Here is a 21,882-nt window from a genome sequence, read left to right on the forward strand (position 1 = left end):
TCCTCGGTCACTTGACAAAATCCTTGTGCCTAAAAGCTTGTGTAAAGTATAGAAATATTTGACCATAGCACATAACGTGGCCCTTGATTTAACTGTGTTAAAATGAATGCTTTGTTGTAATGTGTCTATCTTTCCCACAGGCATTCTGTTCAGGATGTTTGTTTGCATGTATGAGGTAACGAGTGCCCAGAGTAGGGGATGCTGTCTGAGTGTGCTGCTTTCCCTGCCAGTAAGATGGCAATAGCCGGTAAAATAGCTCAGTGGGTTGAGCGTTCAGTGCTGTGATGTGTGTGATCTGCAGGTGGCAGATTCGAATCCTGGCAAAGCCAACTCAGCCTTTCATCCTACTGAGGTTGATAAATGAGTACCAACACAGGTTGGGTGATATCATATGTACATTTGTTCTATATAAAGCGCTTAAGCTTAGGTGCTATATAACATCATTATCATTTGGCCTTGGACGTCGGCTTGCATTCACAGTACTTTGGTAATATGGGCCTATACAAGCTGCTATTAACGATAGATATGGTGATCCATTCTTGTATATCCAGTGCTTTAAGTGGGCCGGGGCCGAGCCCTGGCAGTCTCCAAAAAGGGAGACTGAGCCGGGGCCCTGCCCAGGCCCCCCGGTCCCACCATGCCATGGTGGGTCTTTAGCCCGCCATGGCTGCAGCTGCGACAGGAGATGATCCCGTCACCATGATTGAGTCAGACAGCTGTGACAGACAGAAGTGCCAGCCAGTCACTGTGTCACGCTAATGCGATGCTGTGGCTGGCTGACACTTCTGTCAGTCACAGATGCCTGCAGGAAACACACTGCAGCATCTTCAAACTGTAACTTCCTCTCCTGACCCCCCACGAGGGGTCAGAAGACAAAGTTACAGTTCCTTTGTTGCCTGTGGGCAGAATCACACCATAGCAGCTGTCTTCTCTAGTAACGCATCTACCTGGAAACATTCTACCTGGTCATTCCTGTCCAATCGAACCTCTAGGGTCTTCGCACCCTCAGCCTCAGTTGACCCAATTCCCATCTATTGCAGCATGCCGCAAGGCTCCTGTGTCTCTCCGACACTTTACAACATCTTCACTAAGCTCCCCTTTGACTGTCTCGACAACGTGGGTGTCACATATACAAATTACACTGATGACACCCAAGTTCTCATTACGCTGACAGGGTGCTATGAAGATGACTCCAAACTGATTAATGACATATATCTGGAGATTCAGGCATGGATGGCAGACCATAGCCTATGCCTCAATGATGAGAAGACTGAGCTGATCGTCAGATCCCAAATACGTTTAAACAAATTAGACCCACAATACACATCCTTCAACATCGATGGGAATTTGATTAAAGTTGCCAAGGAAATCAAAACATAGACTCTACCCTCTCACTCAAGAAGCAAGTGAATGCCACCGCCTCCCCTAATGCCTTCACCAATAAGCTGATTAAGTCCTGCAAATCATTTCTGTCACCTAACAGCTGCATTACGCTAGCCAGGGCCCTAGTACTTTCCAAGATCGACTACTGCAACACACTCTTTCTAGGCACCTCTGAACGGAACCTTAAATTCCAGGTCTTAATAAATAACGCCCTGAGATCTGCATTGAACATCCCCAGATCCAACCACATCACCGGCTTCAGACATGATGCCCACTGGCTCCTGGTACGTGATCGAATATCCCTCCATACACTAGTCATTACCCACAAATGTCTGACAAACTCTGCCCCTAAGTACCTGTCAGATAAAATCAACAAACACCAAACAGCCAGACCCACCAGAGCTTTATACTCTCATTGCCTCACTATCCCGAGGTTCAAACTAAAAAGAGCTGGAGGAGCTAGATTAGCTGCCAAATATTGGAATGCCCGCCCCCTCACCATCAGAAATGAACCCTCGTTCTGGACCTTCAGAGCCAAAGTAAACGGACGACCAACTTACTTTTCACAAACTTATGTGCCTGCTCAATCCTGCTGTATGTCTATATGTAACACTATCAGCCTGGTACGGTCGCCTAAACTGGAACCTCCGGTGGTTCGTCTTTTGGCCTACCTGTATTCTTTCCCGTATTGTATCAACCTTTGACCTGACTGCAACCACTGGTCGACCTGCAATTATTGTTTGTTGTTAATCCTTTGTATGCCTGTAACACCCTCTTAAATTCTGGCACCCAGTTACCTCGGGGTTCAGTGCGCATTACAAATAAATAAACTAAACTAAACCCCCTGCCCATGTCACTGAGGCGTCTTTGACCGTCAGCGAACATGGGGGCCGTACGCTGCAAATTCGAGAACTGAGCCCACAATTGAACAAACCTGGTTTTATTTATGTATTGTTTGTCGGATACGTGTGTCCGACAAACTATGCATGAATAAATAAACCAGTCTGTTCAAGGAGTGAAACCAAAGGTGCGAGAACAGAGAAAGGAACAAGGGGATTAAGTAAGGTTGAGGGGTGGGGGGCGGGGGAGTAGAGTAACAAGTGAGACTAGAGGGAAAAGTAGGAGAGGACAAGAGAGTGAGAAAACAAAGTGGTTAAAAAAAGCGATGGAGAGAGGGAGATAAAAGAGAAAAGGAAACTTGGAAGGAGAGAAAATAGCAGATTGATGAAAAAGAGAGATAAATAGGGAAAAGCTGTGTTATGCAGAGAAAGAAAAGAGGAGAGGGGGTAGGGAGGAGAGCCAGAAAAGCATAAGAAAAACAGAGAACATAGAGAGGAAGAAAGGCGAGCAAGGGGAATGAAGGAACAAAAAAATGCAGGAGCAAAGGGAGGTAAAATATCGAGAGGAACTACGGGGTGAGAGAAAATTGGAGCATGAAAAATACTTGAGAGAAAAGGGCACAGGAATTACTAACGAAGCAGATGAGCAGATTAATGATGAAAGGTGAGAGCGAAAAGGGGAGAAGCAAGTAAGGAGAAAAGCACGAGGCAATGGGATGTGGTAAGGAGAGGAAAAAAAGGAGAGCAATATTCAAATGAAATAGAGAACAGGAAACGAGAGAAAGAGAAAATAAAGGGAGGAAAGACAGGGACACAACGGAGTCGAGGGCTGCATATATTGGGGAGAAAACTATGGAAAGAGAATGAAAAGGGGGAATAAAACAAGAAAGTGACAAAAAAACGATGATGTTATCGAAGAATGAAAGAGAAATTAGGTAAGAGAAAAGGAAGAGAAGGAAGTCGAAGGTTAGAAAGGAGAAGAGGGGTGAAGGAATGAGACCAGAGGAGGAGAGGAAAGAGAAGATGGGTGTGAATAGAGACAAAGGGCAAGAGAAGGAGGAGAGGAGAGATGGAAGGAGAGGAAATAGAGGGGTGAGACGGGTGACGAGGGACAGAGGATTGAGAAGAGGAAAGGAAAGACATGAAGAGAATGGAGCAGACGAGTGAAGCAATGAGAGCGAGGAAAGAGAGGAAAGGCAAGAAGAAAAGGAAGACAGGGAGCCTGGAGAAGAGGTAACTGGCAAAACGCTCATCGTAAGACACTTCTTTAAATAATGAAAGATGACCTAACAGCAGTCTGACCTCATCCAGGCATAGAGAGACTCATTGCACAGGCACTCAACAACTACATGCAGGTTTCTTTTTGGTTTTCCTTGAAGCTTGATTGTCCCTGCAACCTTGTTAGTATTTTGATAGTCTGGAGTGTTTGGTCCCACACATTTCCTCTACATCCTATGTCACATTGAGAGTTGTGTTACACAGCATAGCCACCCTCAGTCACCAAGCCCATGCTGCCACCCCCATGCCCCCCGGCTCCAGTTTACCTCCACTGTGGTCTTTTCATGCACTTCCAAGGTTCTGCATGGTTGCTCGTGCTGGGTAACCTGAACAACTAGATGGAGGTGTTTGCAGGTGTATCCGACAAGCGATGCATAAATAAATACACCTGCTAGTGCGCCGAGCAGGAACAGCTCTTGGGACACAAGGCCTCACCTACATACACAACCCAGTTTATGTATTTATGCATTGTGTACCGGCTGCACATGCCGATTTAGCTCTTTAGTTTGTGCCCAGCAGACTGTGTTGGGAAATGCACTTATATAGGCCAGACCATTTTTACATCTTCGTTTTTAGGCCCCGCCCTTCAAGTCTTAGACCCCGCCCATCGTGCACGCCACAAGACAGGGGCACAGGAAGCACTCTGCTAGTGCTGTTCATCTCTCTCAATGCATTCCTCTTTTTGAAGTTGTATTCGGGAAGCGAAATAACTCTGAGATTCACTGCCGATTTCAGTGCAATGGGTCCCGACCATTAATAATAACATCAGGTTTTTGTGTAGCGCTATACGCCAGATGCTGTCTTCTAAGCACTGTAATGATGCTTTTTACTTCCCAATGTAAACATGCTCAAGTTATCGATTTTGGAAGTGTGCCGAGCCGAGACTGCACTACAATACGATGGCATACCTCAATAAGTTCTCTTATATGAAAGTGGCTCGAGTCCTGTGCGCCCATCTTAGAAAGAAACAGAAAAGGTGCATTTTGTGTGCAAATCTGCACATCACAAGATCCCGTCAGCATCACTTCAGCCAGGGATTTCATTACAGCTTCAGATTCCAAGCAAGACATGAAAATAACATGGATTTGCAGTGGTTGCCATACGTGTTCACTTGTCGCGTATTAAACTGACCAGCAATCACAGACGTCTTTTCCAAGCCCCAAAGAAAAGGAAAGAGATGACGGTCTGTGATTTCTGGTCATCTTTGAGAGATGTCTGTCGGAGATTGGTGGTACCCTGCCTCATGCATACATTTGTTTTGGGGTCTTTTGCGTGGTAGCCAGTAAACCTCAGAGTGGGAATGTGCACGTCCTCGGATTCTGTGCTGACCCCCGGGCTGTCTATAGACGCACCCGTCCATCCATCTTAACCCCGAGCTACGGGCAGCCCTTTGGTTGTGGGGTGGAACTACCCAGTAAGTGGCTACACGGGGCTTTGGCTGGAATGCATCTTCTCGGCCGAACCTTGGGTTTCTATGTCCTCACGTATTTTGAACTCAATAGAATGGAGGGTGTTTTGCCTCGGTTCAGAGGTCACAGTCTGCAGGTTTCGGCAGGTGGGCGGGAGGGCGAGCTCAGACTCCTCTCCCGCATACCTCAGTCGCGGTGGAATTTCACGCTCGTCTCGGATGCGCAGTCAGGAAGGGTGTCTCATGGAGGAGCTGTCACGTGCGCAGAGTCCGTGCTGTATGTACAAGGTGACATGAACGCATAAAACAGTCACATAGCACAGTTACGCAAAATACATGGCTTCTAGGCTCTTCCTGACAAGTGATGACGAAGATTCCAAACTGGAGGAGGCACCCCGATAACCCGGGCGGTGTCCTCCTCCTATTCTCCCTCCCCCTCCTCAAAGGAGGGGAGGGAACGGCAAATCCCGCGAAAAGAGCGCGGCAAAATGGGGAGAAAGCCCGCGAAGGGCAACAATGGAAAGGGGCGGAGCTACCCCCTTTAAAGCAGGCGGGTTCCCGCTGCAGGCATCATCCAGCCTGGGCAGTGGGACACCCGCCTGCCACCGAGGAATTCGTGGGTCACCAAACCAGGGCAGGGAGCAATCCAAATCTCTTGGGGGGACACGGTACAGCTATCCAACGTGGGTTTGGAAAGGGATGCCCGTTGTGTTTGGCACCCTCGGTTCATTGCGTGACTGATAGTGTTATTCTGATGGACTCTGCACGGGCATCTATTCACCATCAACACAGACAGAGACCGCAAAATGGGTTTATCTTAGACGCCCCCCCCCTTCATGCCAGGACACATGACTGCAGTTTTCGCACCTGTCTTTTTCTCTGGGACTTTCCCCTTTTGGAATCTAGATTTTGTAATACTTAGCCTCCCAGTTAATCCGGAAGCTCGAAGGGTGGTTATACCTCATCGTGTTGCTGGTGTTCCTAGTCTCCTCAAAAGCAGGCGACAGCCATCTTTGGCCCCGGGTAGGTAATCCCTCCCTGATCACATCCCCTTCCCATATCCCCTCACCATTTCCACTGCCCCACCCACTCCCTTCAAACCCCCCCTTACCTGTGGTCATCGCCAACAGCAGGAACTCTTGCTGTTCCAGCCATACTTCTACAGAGCAACGGCCGCCGTGGCCATTGCTGTGGGGCCATTGCATATAGTTCCCTTCTCCGTACATCCATGGCAGCCATTTTGGTTTGTATTTTGTTCATGTTGCAAAATGGCAACTGGACCATTTCTCAACTTAAACCAAGCCCACTATTAGTACTGTGTAAAACATGCTGGGGTGCTAAGAATAGCAGTACGTACCCCTCTGCGGGTGGGCGTTACCTGTCAGATGATGGATAGACGCCCACATTAGGGCCAGGGTGACTTGGGCGCCACACCATTGCCTGGTCAGCAATGCCGACCACCATCAGGGTTTATTGTGCAATTAAGGGGTGGCGAAATGGTTGTGTGTTCATCCTTTATTTTCCTGCTATTTGTCTGGGGCCCCCTACGTGGTCTGTATTCCCTTTGCAATTAATTTGGGGAGCAGTATTACCATTTTACTTGCTTCCTGTGTGGGTGCTGTTTGACACCTGACACAGTGCTTTTGCACAACACGTGCCATTTTTAACAAAGGACTCTATCCAGTGGGATAATGATTATGATTTGTTATTTATATAGCGCCTTAAACAAAAGCGCTATACAGAGAACATTTGTCCATACATTTATCATCCCAACCGAAGTTGGTACTCATTTATCGACATCAGAAGGATGAATGGCTGAGTTGGCCTTGCCGGATCACACATAGATTGCAGCAGCAAGCGCTCAACCCGCTGAGCTATCTTGCCGGCTATGCAGCACCTCCAGTTTCTTGACGGTTTGAACATGGCTAGCTCTTTTCTGCACTTGTATGGGCAAGCTATAACATGTTGGGAAATTGCTGCTATCCCGGGGAATTCCAGATGGTTGAAAAACATTGGCTGTGCCCTTTCCATCCATCACTGGCTATTGCTGACTGTATGGAATATGTTGGAGAAGTGGGCGACATGCTGGGCGAATTTCTGCTGTGCTGGGCGAGATTCCAGGGTGTCCTGGAAATCTGAACATCGCTGGGAAAGTGGGTGCCATACCAAAAACGTTTGCACTGTGGTAAATCACTTCCTTCTAGTGGTGTTTGCACCCAACCAGAAGAGTGGTCATATTGCTGAAAGGGTAAGCACCTTACCAGATGAGTGAGTGCCTGACCAGACAAGTGAGCGCCCCACCAGCGGAGTTGGCACCATACCAGAAGAGTGAGCACCCTACCAGAAGAGATGGCACCCTACCAGAAGAGTGAGCGCCCCACCAGCAGAGTTGGCACCATACCAGAAGAGTGAGCACCCTGCCAGAAGAGTTGGCACCCTACCAGAAGAGTGAGCACACTACCAGAAGAGTGAGCACCCTACCAGAAGAGTGAGCCCCCTGCCGCTGGATTTAGCAGGGTAGCATTAGAATTAGCAACCTACCAGACGAGTGAGTGCCTGACCAGAAGAGTGAGCGCCCCATCAGAAGAGTTGCCACCCTACCAGAAGAGTGAGCACCCTACCAGAAGAGTTGGCACCCTACCAGAAGAGTGAGCACCCTACCAGAAGAGTGAGCACCCTACCAGAAGAGTTGGCACCCTACCAGAAGAGTGAGCACCCTACCAGAAGAGTTGGCACCCTACCAGAAGAGTGAGCACCCTACCAGAAGAGTGAGCACCCTACCAGAAGAGTTGGCACCCTACCAGAAGAGTGAGCACCCTACCAGAAGAGTGAGCGCCCCACCAGCAATGTTGGCACCCTACCAGAAGAGTGAGCACCCTACCAGAAGAGTTGGCACCCTACCAGAAGAGTGAGCACCCTGCCGCTGGATTTAGCAGGGTAGCATTAGAATTAGCAACCTACCAGACGAGTGAGTGCCTGACCAGAAGAGTGAGCGCCCCATCAGAAGAGTTGTCACCCTACCAGAACGGTGAGCACCCTACTAGAAGAGATGGCACCCTACCAGAAGAGTGAGCACCCTGCCGCTGGATTTAGCAGGGTAGCATAAGAATTAGCAACCTACCAGACGAGTTGGCACCTTGTTGGTGGACTTTGCCTTGTGCTAAATATTTATATATACACACACCGGGAGGAACGTACAATAGATGGGAAATCCGATTTGACGGGAAGCAGTGAGCTTCTTGCAATGGGACGAGTGTGAGGGACATTCTGACCAGGTTGTCCAGGGGAGTAAAGTAAGCATTTTCTGCTTAGCCCCGTCCGTAGGTATCTGTACTGCGACGTGAAGGTTCGGGAGACCGGAGTGCGGTGGCTTGGTTACACCATTTACGGATATCGAGCACTATTCGGTTGTGTATGCAATTCTGTGAAGCTCCCATTTAAATATTGCGAGTCCTGTAGTAGGCTTCCATTTTTGCTAAGCAAGGCAGGGATGACCTGTAGTAGGCTTCCATTGTTGCTAAGCAAGGCAGGGGTGTCCTGTAGTAGGCTTCCATTGTTGCTAAGCAAGGCAGGGGTGTCCTGTAGTAGGCTTCCATTGTTGCTAAGCAAGGCAGGGGTGACCTGTAGTAGGCTTCCATTGTTGCTAAGCAAGGCAGGGGTGTACCATCATTGCCATTCTTTCTGCGAGACATTTCATCCACCGTGCCCCCTCTCTACCGATACTTGACTATGGAGGGAAGCTGGGAAAGTTCTATTTTCCTTGAGTGGTATATTCCCAGATCACATTTAGCTGTTACGTTTTGGCTACGAGAAGGCGCTAAATCTGAACTATAAGCAAAACGATTGCATTTGGGCCCAGAGAGGATGGAGATGACTTGAGAAGGAAGGGGCCTACAATGTATGGGTGTTATTTCATTATTTACCCACCCTTTCACTGCCATGGCCATTCCCACTCACTGGATGCCCCTCCCAGGCCAAACCACGTCCTCCGATGAGCTCTTTGAGCTAGCTCTAGCAAGCAGTAACATCAAACTGTGCTGCGCCAGTGTTATGTATAAGCAGTCTCTTGAAAGTTAGGGCCTGATTCATGGAAGAGTTTCATAATGGCGCAATCCCATAGGAAATCGTTCCATGAATCAGGCCCACTATGGCTTAGCTGCAGCTGTAAATGTGCCATGGGTGTAATGAAAATATCTTAAACAAGAGTCCCTTCAGTCGCTTGATTTATATCTGTTCCTTGCACTGAAGTTTTGTTTAAAGTTAGCCTCAATAAAGCCAATAGTTTTGGCTTGTTTACGGGCATAAGTTAGGATAGCAGTGCCCAGCTAATGCCTGTGTGCAGGCCATCACACCATTTTTCAGCTGTTGCTTTCTTATGCCAGGTAGTACCATAATGGCAGTGCGTGGCAAATGCATATCCCCTGCCTATACAAAAGCCCAAACTGTTGGCTATGGTTCGTATCTTGATTCTTTCCAAAGCTTTGGCCATCAAGGACTAGACCCCTGAACCAGGATTCAAGCCCTCGGACTTGGATGCTGCTCTGCTCAGTTACTAAGATGCACAAACAGGGCATGCCAGAAGGAGCTCCTTGCACCCACAAACTATGGGGACACCCAACAATGTTGAGTGTTAGTCTACGAGAGAGATTAACCCTTACGTCTCTGAAGCCAGCCACAGTAGGGCATAAAAAGGGCACCGGTGCGTGGTCTGACAGGGCAGTGCCATCTTTCCCACAGCTCAAGATGGAGGATGTGATAATAATTCACGATAATAGGGCATCCTAACGAGTTGGGTGGTAGCCCTTAAATGCGTCAGTAATGCTATTACCATTGCATTTAAAGGTCCACCAATTACGACTCTGCCAGAATTCACCCCCACCTCTAAGCTGGGGGTAGACACGCCAACTTAACGCCCCTTTTCAGGCACAATTAGCACTGCACTATTAGCGCTTGCTAATTACGCCAAAAATGCCACAATGGGTTGATTGGGGAATACTCATTACCGTCCAACCCTTGATGTGGTGCTAATAGTGCTGGTCCGGGTGGCAGTGACGATATTATTCCGGGCAGTATGCCGGCAGTAATACCGCCGGGAACCCGCCCAACTCGTGATGAGGCCAATAGTCTTGAAATAAAATGTGAAGTAGAGAGAAAAACGACAGTCGTAGACGTAATTTTCAAAGTGACCCGCAGAGCCATTTTTATCGTTAAAGAGGTGGGCGTTCACCATATTGCTATTGCTCTGGACTGGATGCGCGGTGAGGCTTGTGTTATAACCAACCAACATGATACAGACCTGGAAAAAGCTGTAACCTCTTCTTCAGTGGCGGCAAAAACTATGAGCACACATTGAATAGTACACATTTTCAGGTCTCTCCTAGACATATAATGGGCATTATATAATGCCCTTCTCGATCAGCATATATAGCCAGAAGAGACCCTGAGCTTCCTGTCAAACAGGATGCCTGCTCCACGTGATCTGCAAGAACCACAGTTGCGCCGTTCAGGACCTACCCAATCCCTCAGGAATCTACAAGCCTTTGAGTCAACCAGGTGTGCTTCATGGGGAGGGCGATGTCAGTTCACTCTTCATTTCTCTCTTAAAGGCAAACAATTGATTTCTTTGTTCTGGGTCTTGGGGAGTCTGGCTGAGGGGAGATTTGAATGAAGAAACTGCTTTTCAATCCTTCATTTCAGTGGTGGTGAGGACCTTCAGTTGCTTTGGTCTTATTTCTTTATTTATTACATATGTAGTTTTATTCCCAAACATGTTCTTCTCTCCAGTGCACCTAATGTCTTCTGGTGTGCTCTTCTTCAAGCGACACCTGGTTTACGGCTTACCTCTTCTCAATATTCTAGTGGTTTCTTCAACCCTCCCTTTGGTCTCACAAGTGTCTCAACTTATTTCTTCTTCTCTCAAGGTTTTCCACAAGCTTCTTGTTCAGTGCCTCAATGCCCTCTGGTTCAGTGTACATAACCTTTAAGGTATTCTTACAGTTTTTCCCCAGCCCTCTGGTATACCATCTCATCCCGCTCTTAGGTTTTGCTAAGGTTTCACCAGGCTTCTGGTTGCAATTTCTCACCATTCTCTTGTTCAAAGTCTTTTAGGTTCACTTGGGATTTCCTCAGACTTCTGTTGCCGAGTCTTATCACCACTCTAAGGTTCTCTGAGGACTTCATCAATAATTTAGTGAGACTAATTTAGGTTCTCTTAGGCTTTTCTCACCCTGCTGGTGCAATGTCAGGGTCTTTTCAATGTCTCATAACCCTCTGGTTAAGAGTCTTTTCAAAGTCTCATCACCCTTTGGTTCGGGGTCTTTTCACTGTCTCATCACCCTCTCATCCTAGGTCTTTTCAATGACTCATCACTTGCTGGTTCAGGGTCTTTTCAATGTCTCATCCCCCTCTGGTACAGGGTCTTTTCAATGATTTATCTCCTTCTGGTTCCGAGTCTTTTCAATGTCTCATCACCCACTGTCTTTGGGTCTTTTCAATGTCTCATCACCCTCTGGTTCAGGGTCCTTTCAATATCTTATCACCCTCTGGTTGAGGGTGTTTTTTCAATGTCTCATCACCCTCTGGTTCAGGATCATTTCAACATCTCATCACCCTCTGGTTCAGAGTCTTTTCAAAGTCTCATCACCCTTTGGTTCGGGGTCTTTTCACTGTCTCATCACCCTCTCATCCTAGGTCTTTTCAATGACTCATCACTCTCTGGTTCAGGGTCTTTTAAAAGTCTCATCACCTTCTGGTTCCTGGACTTTTAATGTCCCACCACCCTCTGGTTCAGGGTCTTTTCAAAGTCTCATCACCCTTTGGTCCAGGGTCTTTTCAATGTCTCATCACCCTCTGGTTCTGAGTCTTTTCACTGTCTCATCACCCTCTGGTTCCGAGTATTTTCAATGTCTCATCACCCTTTGGTCCAGGGTCTTTTCAATGTCTCATCACCGTCTGGTTCTGAGTCTTTTCACTGTCTCATCACCCTCTGGTTCAGGGTCTTTTCAATGTCTCATCACCTTTTGGTTCAATGTCTCATTGCCCTCTGGTTCAGAGTCTTTTCAATGTATCATCACCCTTTGGTTCAGGGTCTTTTCACTGTCTCATCACCCTCTGGTTCAGGGTCTTTTCAATGTCTCATCACCCTTTGGTTCAATGTCTCATTGCCCTCTGGTTCAGAGTCATTTCACTGTCTCGTCACTGTCTGGTTCAGGGTCTTTTCAATGTCTCATCACCCTCTGGTTCAGGGTCTTTTCACTGTCTCATCACCCTCTGGTTCAGGGCTGAGTATCCCTTTGATTGAAGGTGACCCTTAGGGGCACAACATGCCTCTTAGTTACAGGTGTTCTCTGGATAGAGCCTCCTTCAGGAACAGGGTCTTCACATCTCTATGGTTCACAAGCTTGCCAGGTTCAACCAAACACAGGCTTAGTTCCAATACCGCTCCTATGTTCTCACATGGTCTCTCTGTTGCTCTCTCTCAATATCCTCCCCTCTTTCTCCCTCTACCTCTCTCTTTCTATCCCCTTCATTCTCACCTCTCCTCGGCCTTTGCCTCCTTACTCTCTTTATTTCCTCTCGCACTTTCTACCACTCTCTATCTTTCTTTCTCTCCCTCCCCCTCATTCTTTCCCTCTTCCCTCCCTCACTGTCTCTCCCTTGCACTCTCGCTTGCTCCTTTTCTCCCTCGCTCTCCACCTCCCAAATTCTTTCCGTGTCCATCCTGTCTCTCTCCCCCTCTTACCCCTTCATTCCCCCTTTTATTATCTTCCCCTCCTCTCTCTCGTTCTATCTTTCCCCTCATTATCCTCTCTCTCTTTCTCCGCCATTCTTTCTCTCCCTCTTCCCCCTCGTCCTACTCTTTTCACCAGCCATTCTCCCTTCTCCCTCCTCTCTAGCACACCCCCTCTTTCTCTCCCTCCACCTCTCCTCTTCTTCCCCTCACCCTCTTCTTCCCCTCACCCTCTTCTCTCTCCCTCTCAGCCCTTCATTTACCCCTTTTTCCTCTTCTTCCCTTCTGACTCCTCGCTCTTGTTCTCTTGACCCTCCCTCTCCCTTCTCTTCCCCCTTCTTATCTCTCTCTTTTGCCCTCATTCTCCTCTCTTCCCCCTCATTCTCCTCTCTTCCTCCTCATTCTCCTCCCTACCCCCACTCTCCTCTCTTTCCCTCTCATTCTACTCTTTTTCTGCCCATTCTCCCCTCACCCTCTATTTCTCTGCCGCCACTTCTGCTCTTCTTTCCCTCTCCCTCCTCTCTCTCCCCTTTCCATCTCCCCTCTCTCTCTCTCCCCTTCATTCAGCCCCTTTGCTCTAATTCCATTCTGACTCCTCTCTTATTCCCTTCCCCCCTCATTCTCCTCTCTCTCTTGCCCCCTCTTTTCCCCCTCTCTCTTTCCTCCTCATTCTCCTCTCTTTCCCTCTCATTCTTCTTTCTCGTCCCCTCTCATTCACCTCTTTCCCCTTCATTCACCTGCCTTTCCCCCTCATTCTCCTCTCTCTTCCCCCTCATTCTCGCCTCTCCCTCCTCTCTCTCTTTCTCACTCTTGCTTTCTCTCCCGTCATCTCTTCCCTTGTTCCTCTCTCCCCATTTCTCTCTCTCTCATCCCATCACCCCCTTTCCTCTTCTTCCCTTCTGACTCCTCTCTCTCTCTCTCTTTCCCCCTCATTCTCTGCTCTCTTGAAGTGGAAGATTCAAATGTGGACCTCGTGACCCCCACCTGACCTGCAGCCGGAAGGCAGAGAAATGAGAGATGTACATCGCTCCTGGACGCTTCATCACCATCAGTGTTGTATCGCAGATGGGAGAAATGTTATTCACTCAGGCAGCCATTCAAACCATACCCGACTGTCAATATGGAAGAGATCCAGCTGTGATCGACAGAAGAGTCAACTGACTATAACCTGAAGAAGCTGATGAGAGGTCACCACTGACACCATGACACAGATGCATTAGACATGAAGCATATAGGCATCCATGCATGAAGCTACACGAACAATTTAGTTTATTGCAGATAGACACGTAACAAATGTGCGTGACTCATAGTAGTTAGAGGACTGACACACTTACACCCGTAAATCTTTAGCTATGCAGCAACAGCAATATCTTAAGAATACGTACAATTATCTTGCTCATGCTTAAAGGGATGGTCTAGTAAAAAATTTTAAAAAATTTTATTTAAAAAATAACTGTATTGTTCCACCTCTGGTTCGATGGGAAGAGCTTTCCCCATCTGTCTCGAGTGAATGGGCATTGTCCTGTTTTTCCAGGGCATGTGTGTATGGACCACGGAATGGAGCTTTCCTGCTTGTAATTATGGTGATTTTAGTCTATATTCCTTGCAGGTGGTAAAGCTGCGGTTTTATTTCTAAGTTTTCCTGGCTCCTCCAGCCTGGAAAACTTAGAAAAAAAAACGCAGCTAGTGCTTATTTTTAAAAAAAAAAATAAATAGCACTTACCGAGATTCAGCTGCAGCTTTCCTGCTCTGGTCTCCGGTCCCCGTCCTCCGCCTACAGCACTAATGAAGGGAAAGCCACCCAGCGGTAGCCTTTGTTTACTACAGCTGGCTGGCTTTTTCTTCATTAGTGCCGCAAAAGCAAAAGCCAGCACAGGAGGGCCTCCATTTCACAAAATGGATGCGCCCATGTGCTTGCTTTTGCGAATTTTGAGCTTGAATAGCTCAAAATTTTACATAGGAAGTTTTAAAACGGAGAATGCTAGTATTTTTTTTTATGTTGCCTATCTATTTTTTAAATAAAAATGTTTACTAGACCATCCCTTTAATTGTAACTAACAACGACGGCCATAAGAACAAAGATGGAATCCAAAGGTGTGTTGAACTGAATGGAGAAAGCAAGACGAACTTCGAATACACGGAGAAGCCTGATTCAGCTGAAGGCAAGCAGACAGAGCTTCCAGCACGGACACAGTGCACAGCCTTGCCAAGGACAAGCTGAGACGGAAAGTTTCCAGTTTACCACCTGCAAGGAATATAGACTAAAATCACCATAATTACAAGCAGGAAAGCTCCATTCCGTGGTCCATACACACATGCCCTGGAAAAACAGGACAATGCCCATTCACTCGAGACAGATGGGGAAAGCTCTTCCCATCGAACCAGAGGTGGAACAATACAGTTACTACCGAGGTTCAAAGCTGAATGTAAGCTCTCAGGGCTCCGGCGATCAGAGATGGCAACTTACTGGGGACACACAGCACCTTCATGATCCTTCCCATTGCCTTGAATAGTTTCACTCAGCCTGGTCGCTGCCCAAGGTCCCAAGGCCGAGAAGACCTGTTCTGCCCAATCCGTAGCTACCTTTCACATTAAGCACACTATGTTGCAGTGGCCAATAATTTCCCCATTAACCTGCAACTTTGTAATTGTAACATTTAGAGGTGGCCCTAGGAAGAGCCACCAGATATGGCCATCCAATAACCAGACCTACTCTATGGATTAAATATATAGTTTTCCTTGACTAACCAATCCCAATCCCTGATAGGTTTTTGGGATGTAAGTTGTTTTTATGACGTCACTAGCCTTTGAAACGGTGTAACCCACGTTTGGAGAATGAGAACTTCTAGAACGAGATGCTGTTCCTGTGTGATCCCTGTCAATTTGATTGATAATAAAGACAGTAAACAGTGCCTTATGGTTGAGTCTTCTGTTCTTGTGGCAAGGATGCTGTTGGGGCCAAAGTACGCTCTTGCTGGTAATCGGGGTGACTGCTAAGAGTGCCTCTGCCACTTCTTTACACTCTCTTTCCCCCTCATTCTCCTCTCTCTTTCCCCATTCTACTCTTTCCCCCTTCATGCTCCTCTCTCTCACCCTCTCTTTCTCTCCCCCATCTCTCCTCTTGCTCACTCCTCCCCTCTCTCATCCCTTCTTTAACCCCTTTCCTCTTCTTCCCTTCTGATGCCTTTTCTCGCTCGCCCTCCCTTTCGCCTCTCTCTCGCCCCTTATTCTACTCTCTCTATTTCCCCCTCATTCTCCGCTCCCCATCATTATCCTCTCTTTCGCCCAATTCTATGTTTCGCATCATTCTCTTCTCTCTTTCAACCACTCTTTCTCTCCCTCCATCTCCTCTTTTTCCCCTGTCGCCCTCTCTCTCTCATCCATTCTATCACCCCTTTCCTCTTTTCCCTTCTGACTCCTCTCTCATTCTCTCCCTCTTCCCCCTCGTTCTGCTCTCCCTCGTTCCCCCCCTTTTTACTCTCTTCTCCTCTCTCTCGTTCCCCCTCTTTCTCCTCTCATTTCCCTCATTCTCCTCTTCCCCCCTCATTCTCCTCTCTCTTCCCCTAATTCTCCCATGGTTCCCCCTCTTACTCCTTTCTCTTCCCTCTCATTCTCCTCTTTTCCCCCTCATGCTACCCTCTGCCTCCTCTCTCCCACCCTCTCGTTCACCCCCTTTCCTCTTCCCTTCTTACTCCTCTCTCTCTAGCTCTCTCCCTTCCCCCTCATTCTCCCCCTTTTCCCCCTCATTCTACTCTTTTCCCTCATTCTCCCCTCTCCCTTCTCTCTCTCTTTCTCTCCAGCTATCCTCTTGTTACCCGCTCCCCCTCTCGCTCTCATCCCTTCTTTCACCCCCTTTCATCTTCTTCCCTTCTAAGTCATCACTCTCTAGCTCTCTTCCTTTCCCCCCATTCTCTCCTCTTCCCCCTAGTTCTCTCCTCTTCCCCCTCATTCTCCCCTCTCTTTCCACTCATTCTACTCTTTTTACCCACATTCTCTCCTCTCCCTACTCTCTCTCACCCTCTCTTTCTCTCCCTCCATCTGTCCTTGTGTGCCCCCGTCTCCTTCATCCTTTCTTTCACCCCCTCTCCTCTTCTTCATTTCTGACTTCTCTCTCTCTCAATCTATCTTCCCCCCTCGCTCTCCTCTCTCTCACTTTTAAAGGGGTCTACCCCTCCCTCACAACTTCCCCCTATCTTGCATTGGACAGGAATCCAGGTATCTGAAGGGAGTGTGAAAATAGCCCACCAGCACTGGGACTTTGCAATTTCCTCTTGTACCAGCTGCATACGGTAGCCGGCCCGCACTATGCTTCTGAGAGACTGTGGTAACCTGGGACCACCCGAACCTCGTATTGATCGTTAACACTTTGTGTGGGTCACTGTGTGTTATAGATGGATCCACTTGTTTCCACCTAGTAAATCAAATCTTCCAGCGAAAGTCATAAAGCCCAGAGCTTCAGTGCATAAGGCACCTCTGAGTTTCCCCCTCTCCAGCCACTTAGAAGATCAGCCATGGATTTGGAATAAGAGTAATAGTGACTAGAAAAGTCCAGATGTGATATATAGTCAATTCTAAATACACAATAAAGAAATGATTATTTGTTATCTTACCTGCACACAACATAGTCTGCCTTCCCTGTCTACTCTTGAGGTACACAGGGATTGGCCTCTGAAATACTATGTGTGTTCTTAGGTCTCCTGTCATCCGGGAGCACAGCGGACAAGCCCAGCGAATGAGTGCAGCAGGACGTACCTTGCGTGCCAAAGTCACGTCAAAGTCTAGCCCGTCTGTACCCATCCGGGCCTCAGCCGAACTGCCGAAAAATATCCCTTGGACAAATGTTGTAAGTACCCTCTGATCTACTTTTTCACGCCAGCTGCTTCTGCAACCGGCTCCCCCTTCTACTTTATTCCCTAATGTTTTTTCCCCTGCTATTAAATCCTCTTCACTCTCCCTTCTTTCCCTGTTGCAAAACCCTGCGTAAGGTTCTTTAACTTGTTCCTCCTCAGCTTCGGGCGCCTGTGGTGTCCTATTTATGTCTTTTTTGGACAACTATAACTCCTTATTTGTTGCGTAACCTGCCTTTGTGATATGGCGGCTATTTGATATCTGATGCGGTGTCTTTAGGTTCAATAGAATTCTGCGGCCAGAGTACCACTTCTAGGCCCAGATGTGCACATATTTTTCATGTTTCATTTTTAAAAGGTTTTTTTATTGAATGCCTGCTGACTTGTGGCCCACAAAAATACATTTCGTTCGAAGTGGTTAAAATCTGAAGCTGAGTTTAGGTCTATTTTTTGAGTTGTTTGATCACTCATTGTGTTGATCATCTGATGACTGATGGAGTATTCTCTGTCAATTGAATCTATAAGTTTATAGATATTCATCGGTATGGTTGATGAACCAGTTTTTCTCAGTGGTTGACTTTTGAGTCTTTTTTCTATGTCCATTTCATTATTGGGCATTATTACCTTTTTACTTTTTCATATGGACTATCATTTGGATCGTTATTCATCTCTATTTATTTTTCATTTTGAAGCTGTCATTCAGGAGGTGATACGTTCATCCCCACGGCAGTGCATATTTACTTCCGCGTCACGTGGCAGCATCATGTGACACTTCCACGTGACGTTGCTATTTAGTTATTTGTCTTTTAGTTTCACCCTGGATTACTGTGCATCAACGTCATTCATCTCTATTTATTTTGCATCTTCAAGCTGTCATTCAGGAGGTGATACATTCTTCCTCACGGCAGTGTATGTTTACTTTTGCGTCACGTGACAGTGTCATATGACACTGCCATGTGACGTTGCTATTTAATCATTTGTCCTTTAGTTTTACCCTGGATCATTGTGCATCAAGATCAATGAATTAATTACATATATTCATCATCACCCGTACTCCAGTTTCGGATGACTATTCTTTGTCCTTTCAGTCATGTGACCGCTTCTCTTCCTGGTTGTATTTAAACCGGTTCAGTATGTGTACTCAGTATGCGGACACCAGGTGTGTGGTGCACGCATCACAGTTACGTTTATATAGCAGCTTATCCCTTGAATTGTAAGTACTGAGATCATTAACATATTTGGGGGCGCTTTCGAAGCTTGATATTTAGGCTATAGTGACTCACTATCTTTCTATGGTTATTCTTTTGGTAGATATCCGTCTCTCTTGACAGTACGTCAATTTTGGATCGGAAGGTGGCTAAAATGTTTTTTGAATATGGGAGTCATTATTCCATGGCGAGTTAAGCGACAACATGAACAACTGAGCATTTTGCTCATTTTTTGAGGTAAAGGTTGTCCGCTGATAGATTATGTCATTTCTTTAGTCAGATAGATACCGGCAAGAAGATATTAATCACTGGTTTAACGGTTTCCTTTAGGATCTCCATCTCTCCTGATTTTACTACACCTTGAATTCCATCATGGTTCCTATAGCCCTGTGGTGATCTACTCCATCTTGACATATATCGTAGTTCCCATAGCCCTGTGGCTTCTTTATTGTGGATCCAACTACGGATCTTTGATTCCTCTTTAAACGTTTGGGTAAGCCTCTAGTTCTTCATTTGGCATTTTGCGGTTCTAGTTGATTATACAGACTCTCTTGTTAAATCCAGTACCTTTCATGGTTTCACTCTAGATTTGATTCAGGAGTCGATGCCTCTTAACCTGGATAAGATTCTTGCATTGGGCTAGACTACACAGAAAAACACACCAGAGGTAATTTTCTTTACCATTTTTGCTTTTGCTTCATGTGTTGGAGTCACACCAACGTTCAATTATGGTTCTTCAACCATGAATACAAAATTGATGAAAATACAAAATTGATGAAAATATTGAGTAAGAGCAAGGTTATTTTGCTCTCTTTGAAGTGATTATTAATAATGATTTGCACAAAGTATAATTGTGTGTTTACCAAATGCAGAGGTGACTATTAATTGTATGTATATTTGTTATTGCAGATTTCTTTTGCTCCTGAAGAAGGGGAGTTTCCCCGAAACGCGTAGAGTTGGAAATCACATTGCAACAAAAGAATATTGTGTTTGCTCTTTTTTTCCATTGCTTTTTTATGATGGCCATATGTGAAATTTGTTATTATTTATGTGAATTTGTAAAAAGTATTTATGTGTTTCAATTCTGGTTTATTAACCTGTAGAGGCACCAGACCAGCCAGAGAAGTGACAAGCGGTTTATTGATAGATTACAAGTCACTAAGATAGAGAGCCCCAACCCTCTTCCCAGCATAACATCAACTGTCTCTCCTCAAGCAATAACATTCCATATGATGCTACAGAGTGTATGTCATGGCATTCTTCTCACAGCATTCAGATCAGATCTGCATTGTCAACCTACACTGAGACATTACCATAACACAACCCCCTCCCTTCTCAAATAAAACTATATACATTCATTTTAAACATTTCAAGCAAAGCAGAAAAAAAAAACTTATAAGATTGTGGGGTCGCCAAATGTGAGCCCACCTTATTTCCTCACCATGGCAACCCACGACAGATTCCACACTTGTCCACTCTCCAATTTCACAGCACCCTCAAAAACCTGAGCCACCTTAACAGGATCTGAATACAGAGGATCCCCCTTCTTTGCTATGACCGCCTTTCTTATTCTGATCATGTCACCTACTTCAACACTTGTCCTCTTTCTAGGGAATTTCTTATTGACCTTTTCAACCCACTTACTTTTCCGTTCATCAATCTTTTTTTTTACTTCTTCCACTACCTTATCTGTCTCTCTCGCTCGGCCCAACCAACCTTGCGACAATACTGTGTTTCCCTTCTGCCCTCTCATCAACTCAAATGGACTAACTCCCGTTTCAGTATTGGGAGCCATTCTCAGAGCATACATTCGTTCTTTTACAGTCACCTTCCTGTCCAAACCACATGTACTGCCTCTTCCGATATCCTCCATAATGCTACGGTTGATCCTCTCAATCATGCCGTTGGCTTGGGGATAATACAATGCCGTCTTTTTGTGCTTAACACCACACTTGTACATGTACTCTTGAAATAAGCTTCCCGTGAACTGTGGACCATTATCCGTCAACATACTCCTAGGCAATCCTTCCCTTTCAAACACTTCCTCCAGAAATGCCACTATGGACCGTCGTGTGACGTCCCTCATTATTTTAAACTCTGTCCACCTCGAGAACATGTCCACTAGTGCAACAATAAAATTACCTCTACCCTTGCCCATGTCTACAGGTCCTAAAATATCCATTGCCAAATCCTGCCAAACACCATTGGGACTTTCAGTTCCCTTCACTGGCTGTGCCACCGCTGATATGTTCTTCCCTGACTTGGTACAATCAATACAACCTCCAATTACCCTCTCAATCTAACGGTCCAGCCCCGGCCACCAATAATCGGCCTTAATCACCTCCTTGGTCTTATACGTACCAATGTGTCCTTGATGTGCAATATCAATACGTTTTCTCCTCAGGCAACTCGGCACAACTAACTTGTCCCACCGATATATCAAACCATCCTTCATGGATAATTCACACCTCTCCTCCCAGAAGGCCCTTTCATCAACCTCTTTTCTGGCCAACCCCCTCTAATGAATGACATTATGCGCTTCCACATGTCATCCAGAGCAAATGCATTGTTCCATTCTTCTTTGTGAATTACACCTCCTCCAGTGGTAAAAACCATAGACTCAATATCAGCATAATCCTTGATGCCATGCTCATCGTACACTCTTATTCTTGACGCATGATCTGCTTGTAAATTGTCTTTTCCTGCAACAACCTCTATACTAAACGTATGACATTGTAGTCTGGTTACCCAACATGCAACCCTTCTTGACACTTTGTCCAGTCCCTTACTTTCAAATATGGCTTTCAAAGGCTTATGATCTGTTCTCAATACAAAGTCTTGGCCCCACACACAGTTTTTCACCTTTTCAATTCCCCAATGACATGCTAGTGCCTCTTTTTCCAAGACAGAATAGTTGAGTTCAGCTCCCCTCAACATGCGTGAAGCAAGTAACACCACCATCTCTGATCCGTCCTTTCCAACTTGAGACATCACCACACCAATACCAGTTTCACTTGCATCCCCCGCTAGTATTGTCTTTTTCCTAGTGTCATACATGGCCAAAGGTTTGGCCATGTCAATTTTCGACTTAATCTCATGAAATTCTCTTTTGCACTCCAAACTCCAATCGAACTCTACACCCTTTCTCAATAATGCCCTCAGCGCAGTAACATTATCAGCATAATTCTTT

The 21,882-nt window shown here is 46.3% G+C and overlaps 1 protein-coding gene across 3 annotated transcripts in view; it reads right to left on the reverse strand.

The window, feature by feature from the left end:
• The window catches only part of LOC138566184 (mitogen-activated protein kinase 14A-like), a 191,808-nt gene that overhangs the window by 130,679 nt on the left and 39,247 nt on the right, over positions 1–21,882 (reverse strand). The window contains exon 1 of one of the 3 annotated variants that reach the window (XM_069643221.1): positions 6,020–6,169. The exons of 1 other annotated variant lie outside the window; for it this stretch is intronic. In XM_069643221.1, the coding sequence (XP_069499322.1) occupies positions 6,020–6,168 (149 nt within the window). In that variant the 5' untranslated portion in view covers position 6,169. Of the gene's footprint in view, positions 1–5,868; positions 5,914–6,019; positions 6,170–21,882 lie in introns of those variants that run through there. One more of the 3 variants, XM_069643223.1, reaches the window with a different exon arrangement.

This window comes from Ambystoma mexicanum, chromosome 2p (genome assembly GCF_040938575.1).
Source record: "Ambystoma mexicanum isolate Mex_15411 chromosome 2p, UKY_AmexF1_1, whole genome shotgun sequence".
NCBI classification, from domain to species: domain Eukaryota; kingdom Metazoa; phylum Chordata; class Amphibia; order Caudata; family Ambystomatidae; genus Ambystoma; species Ambystoma mexicanum.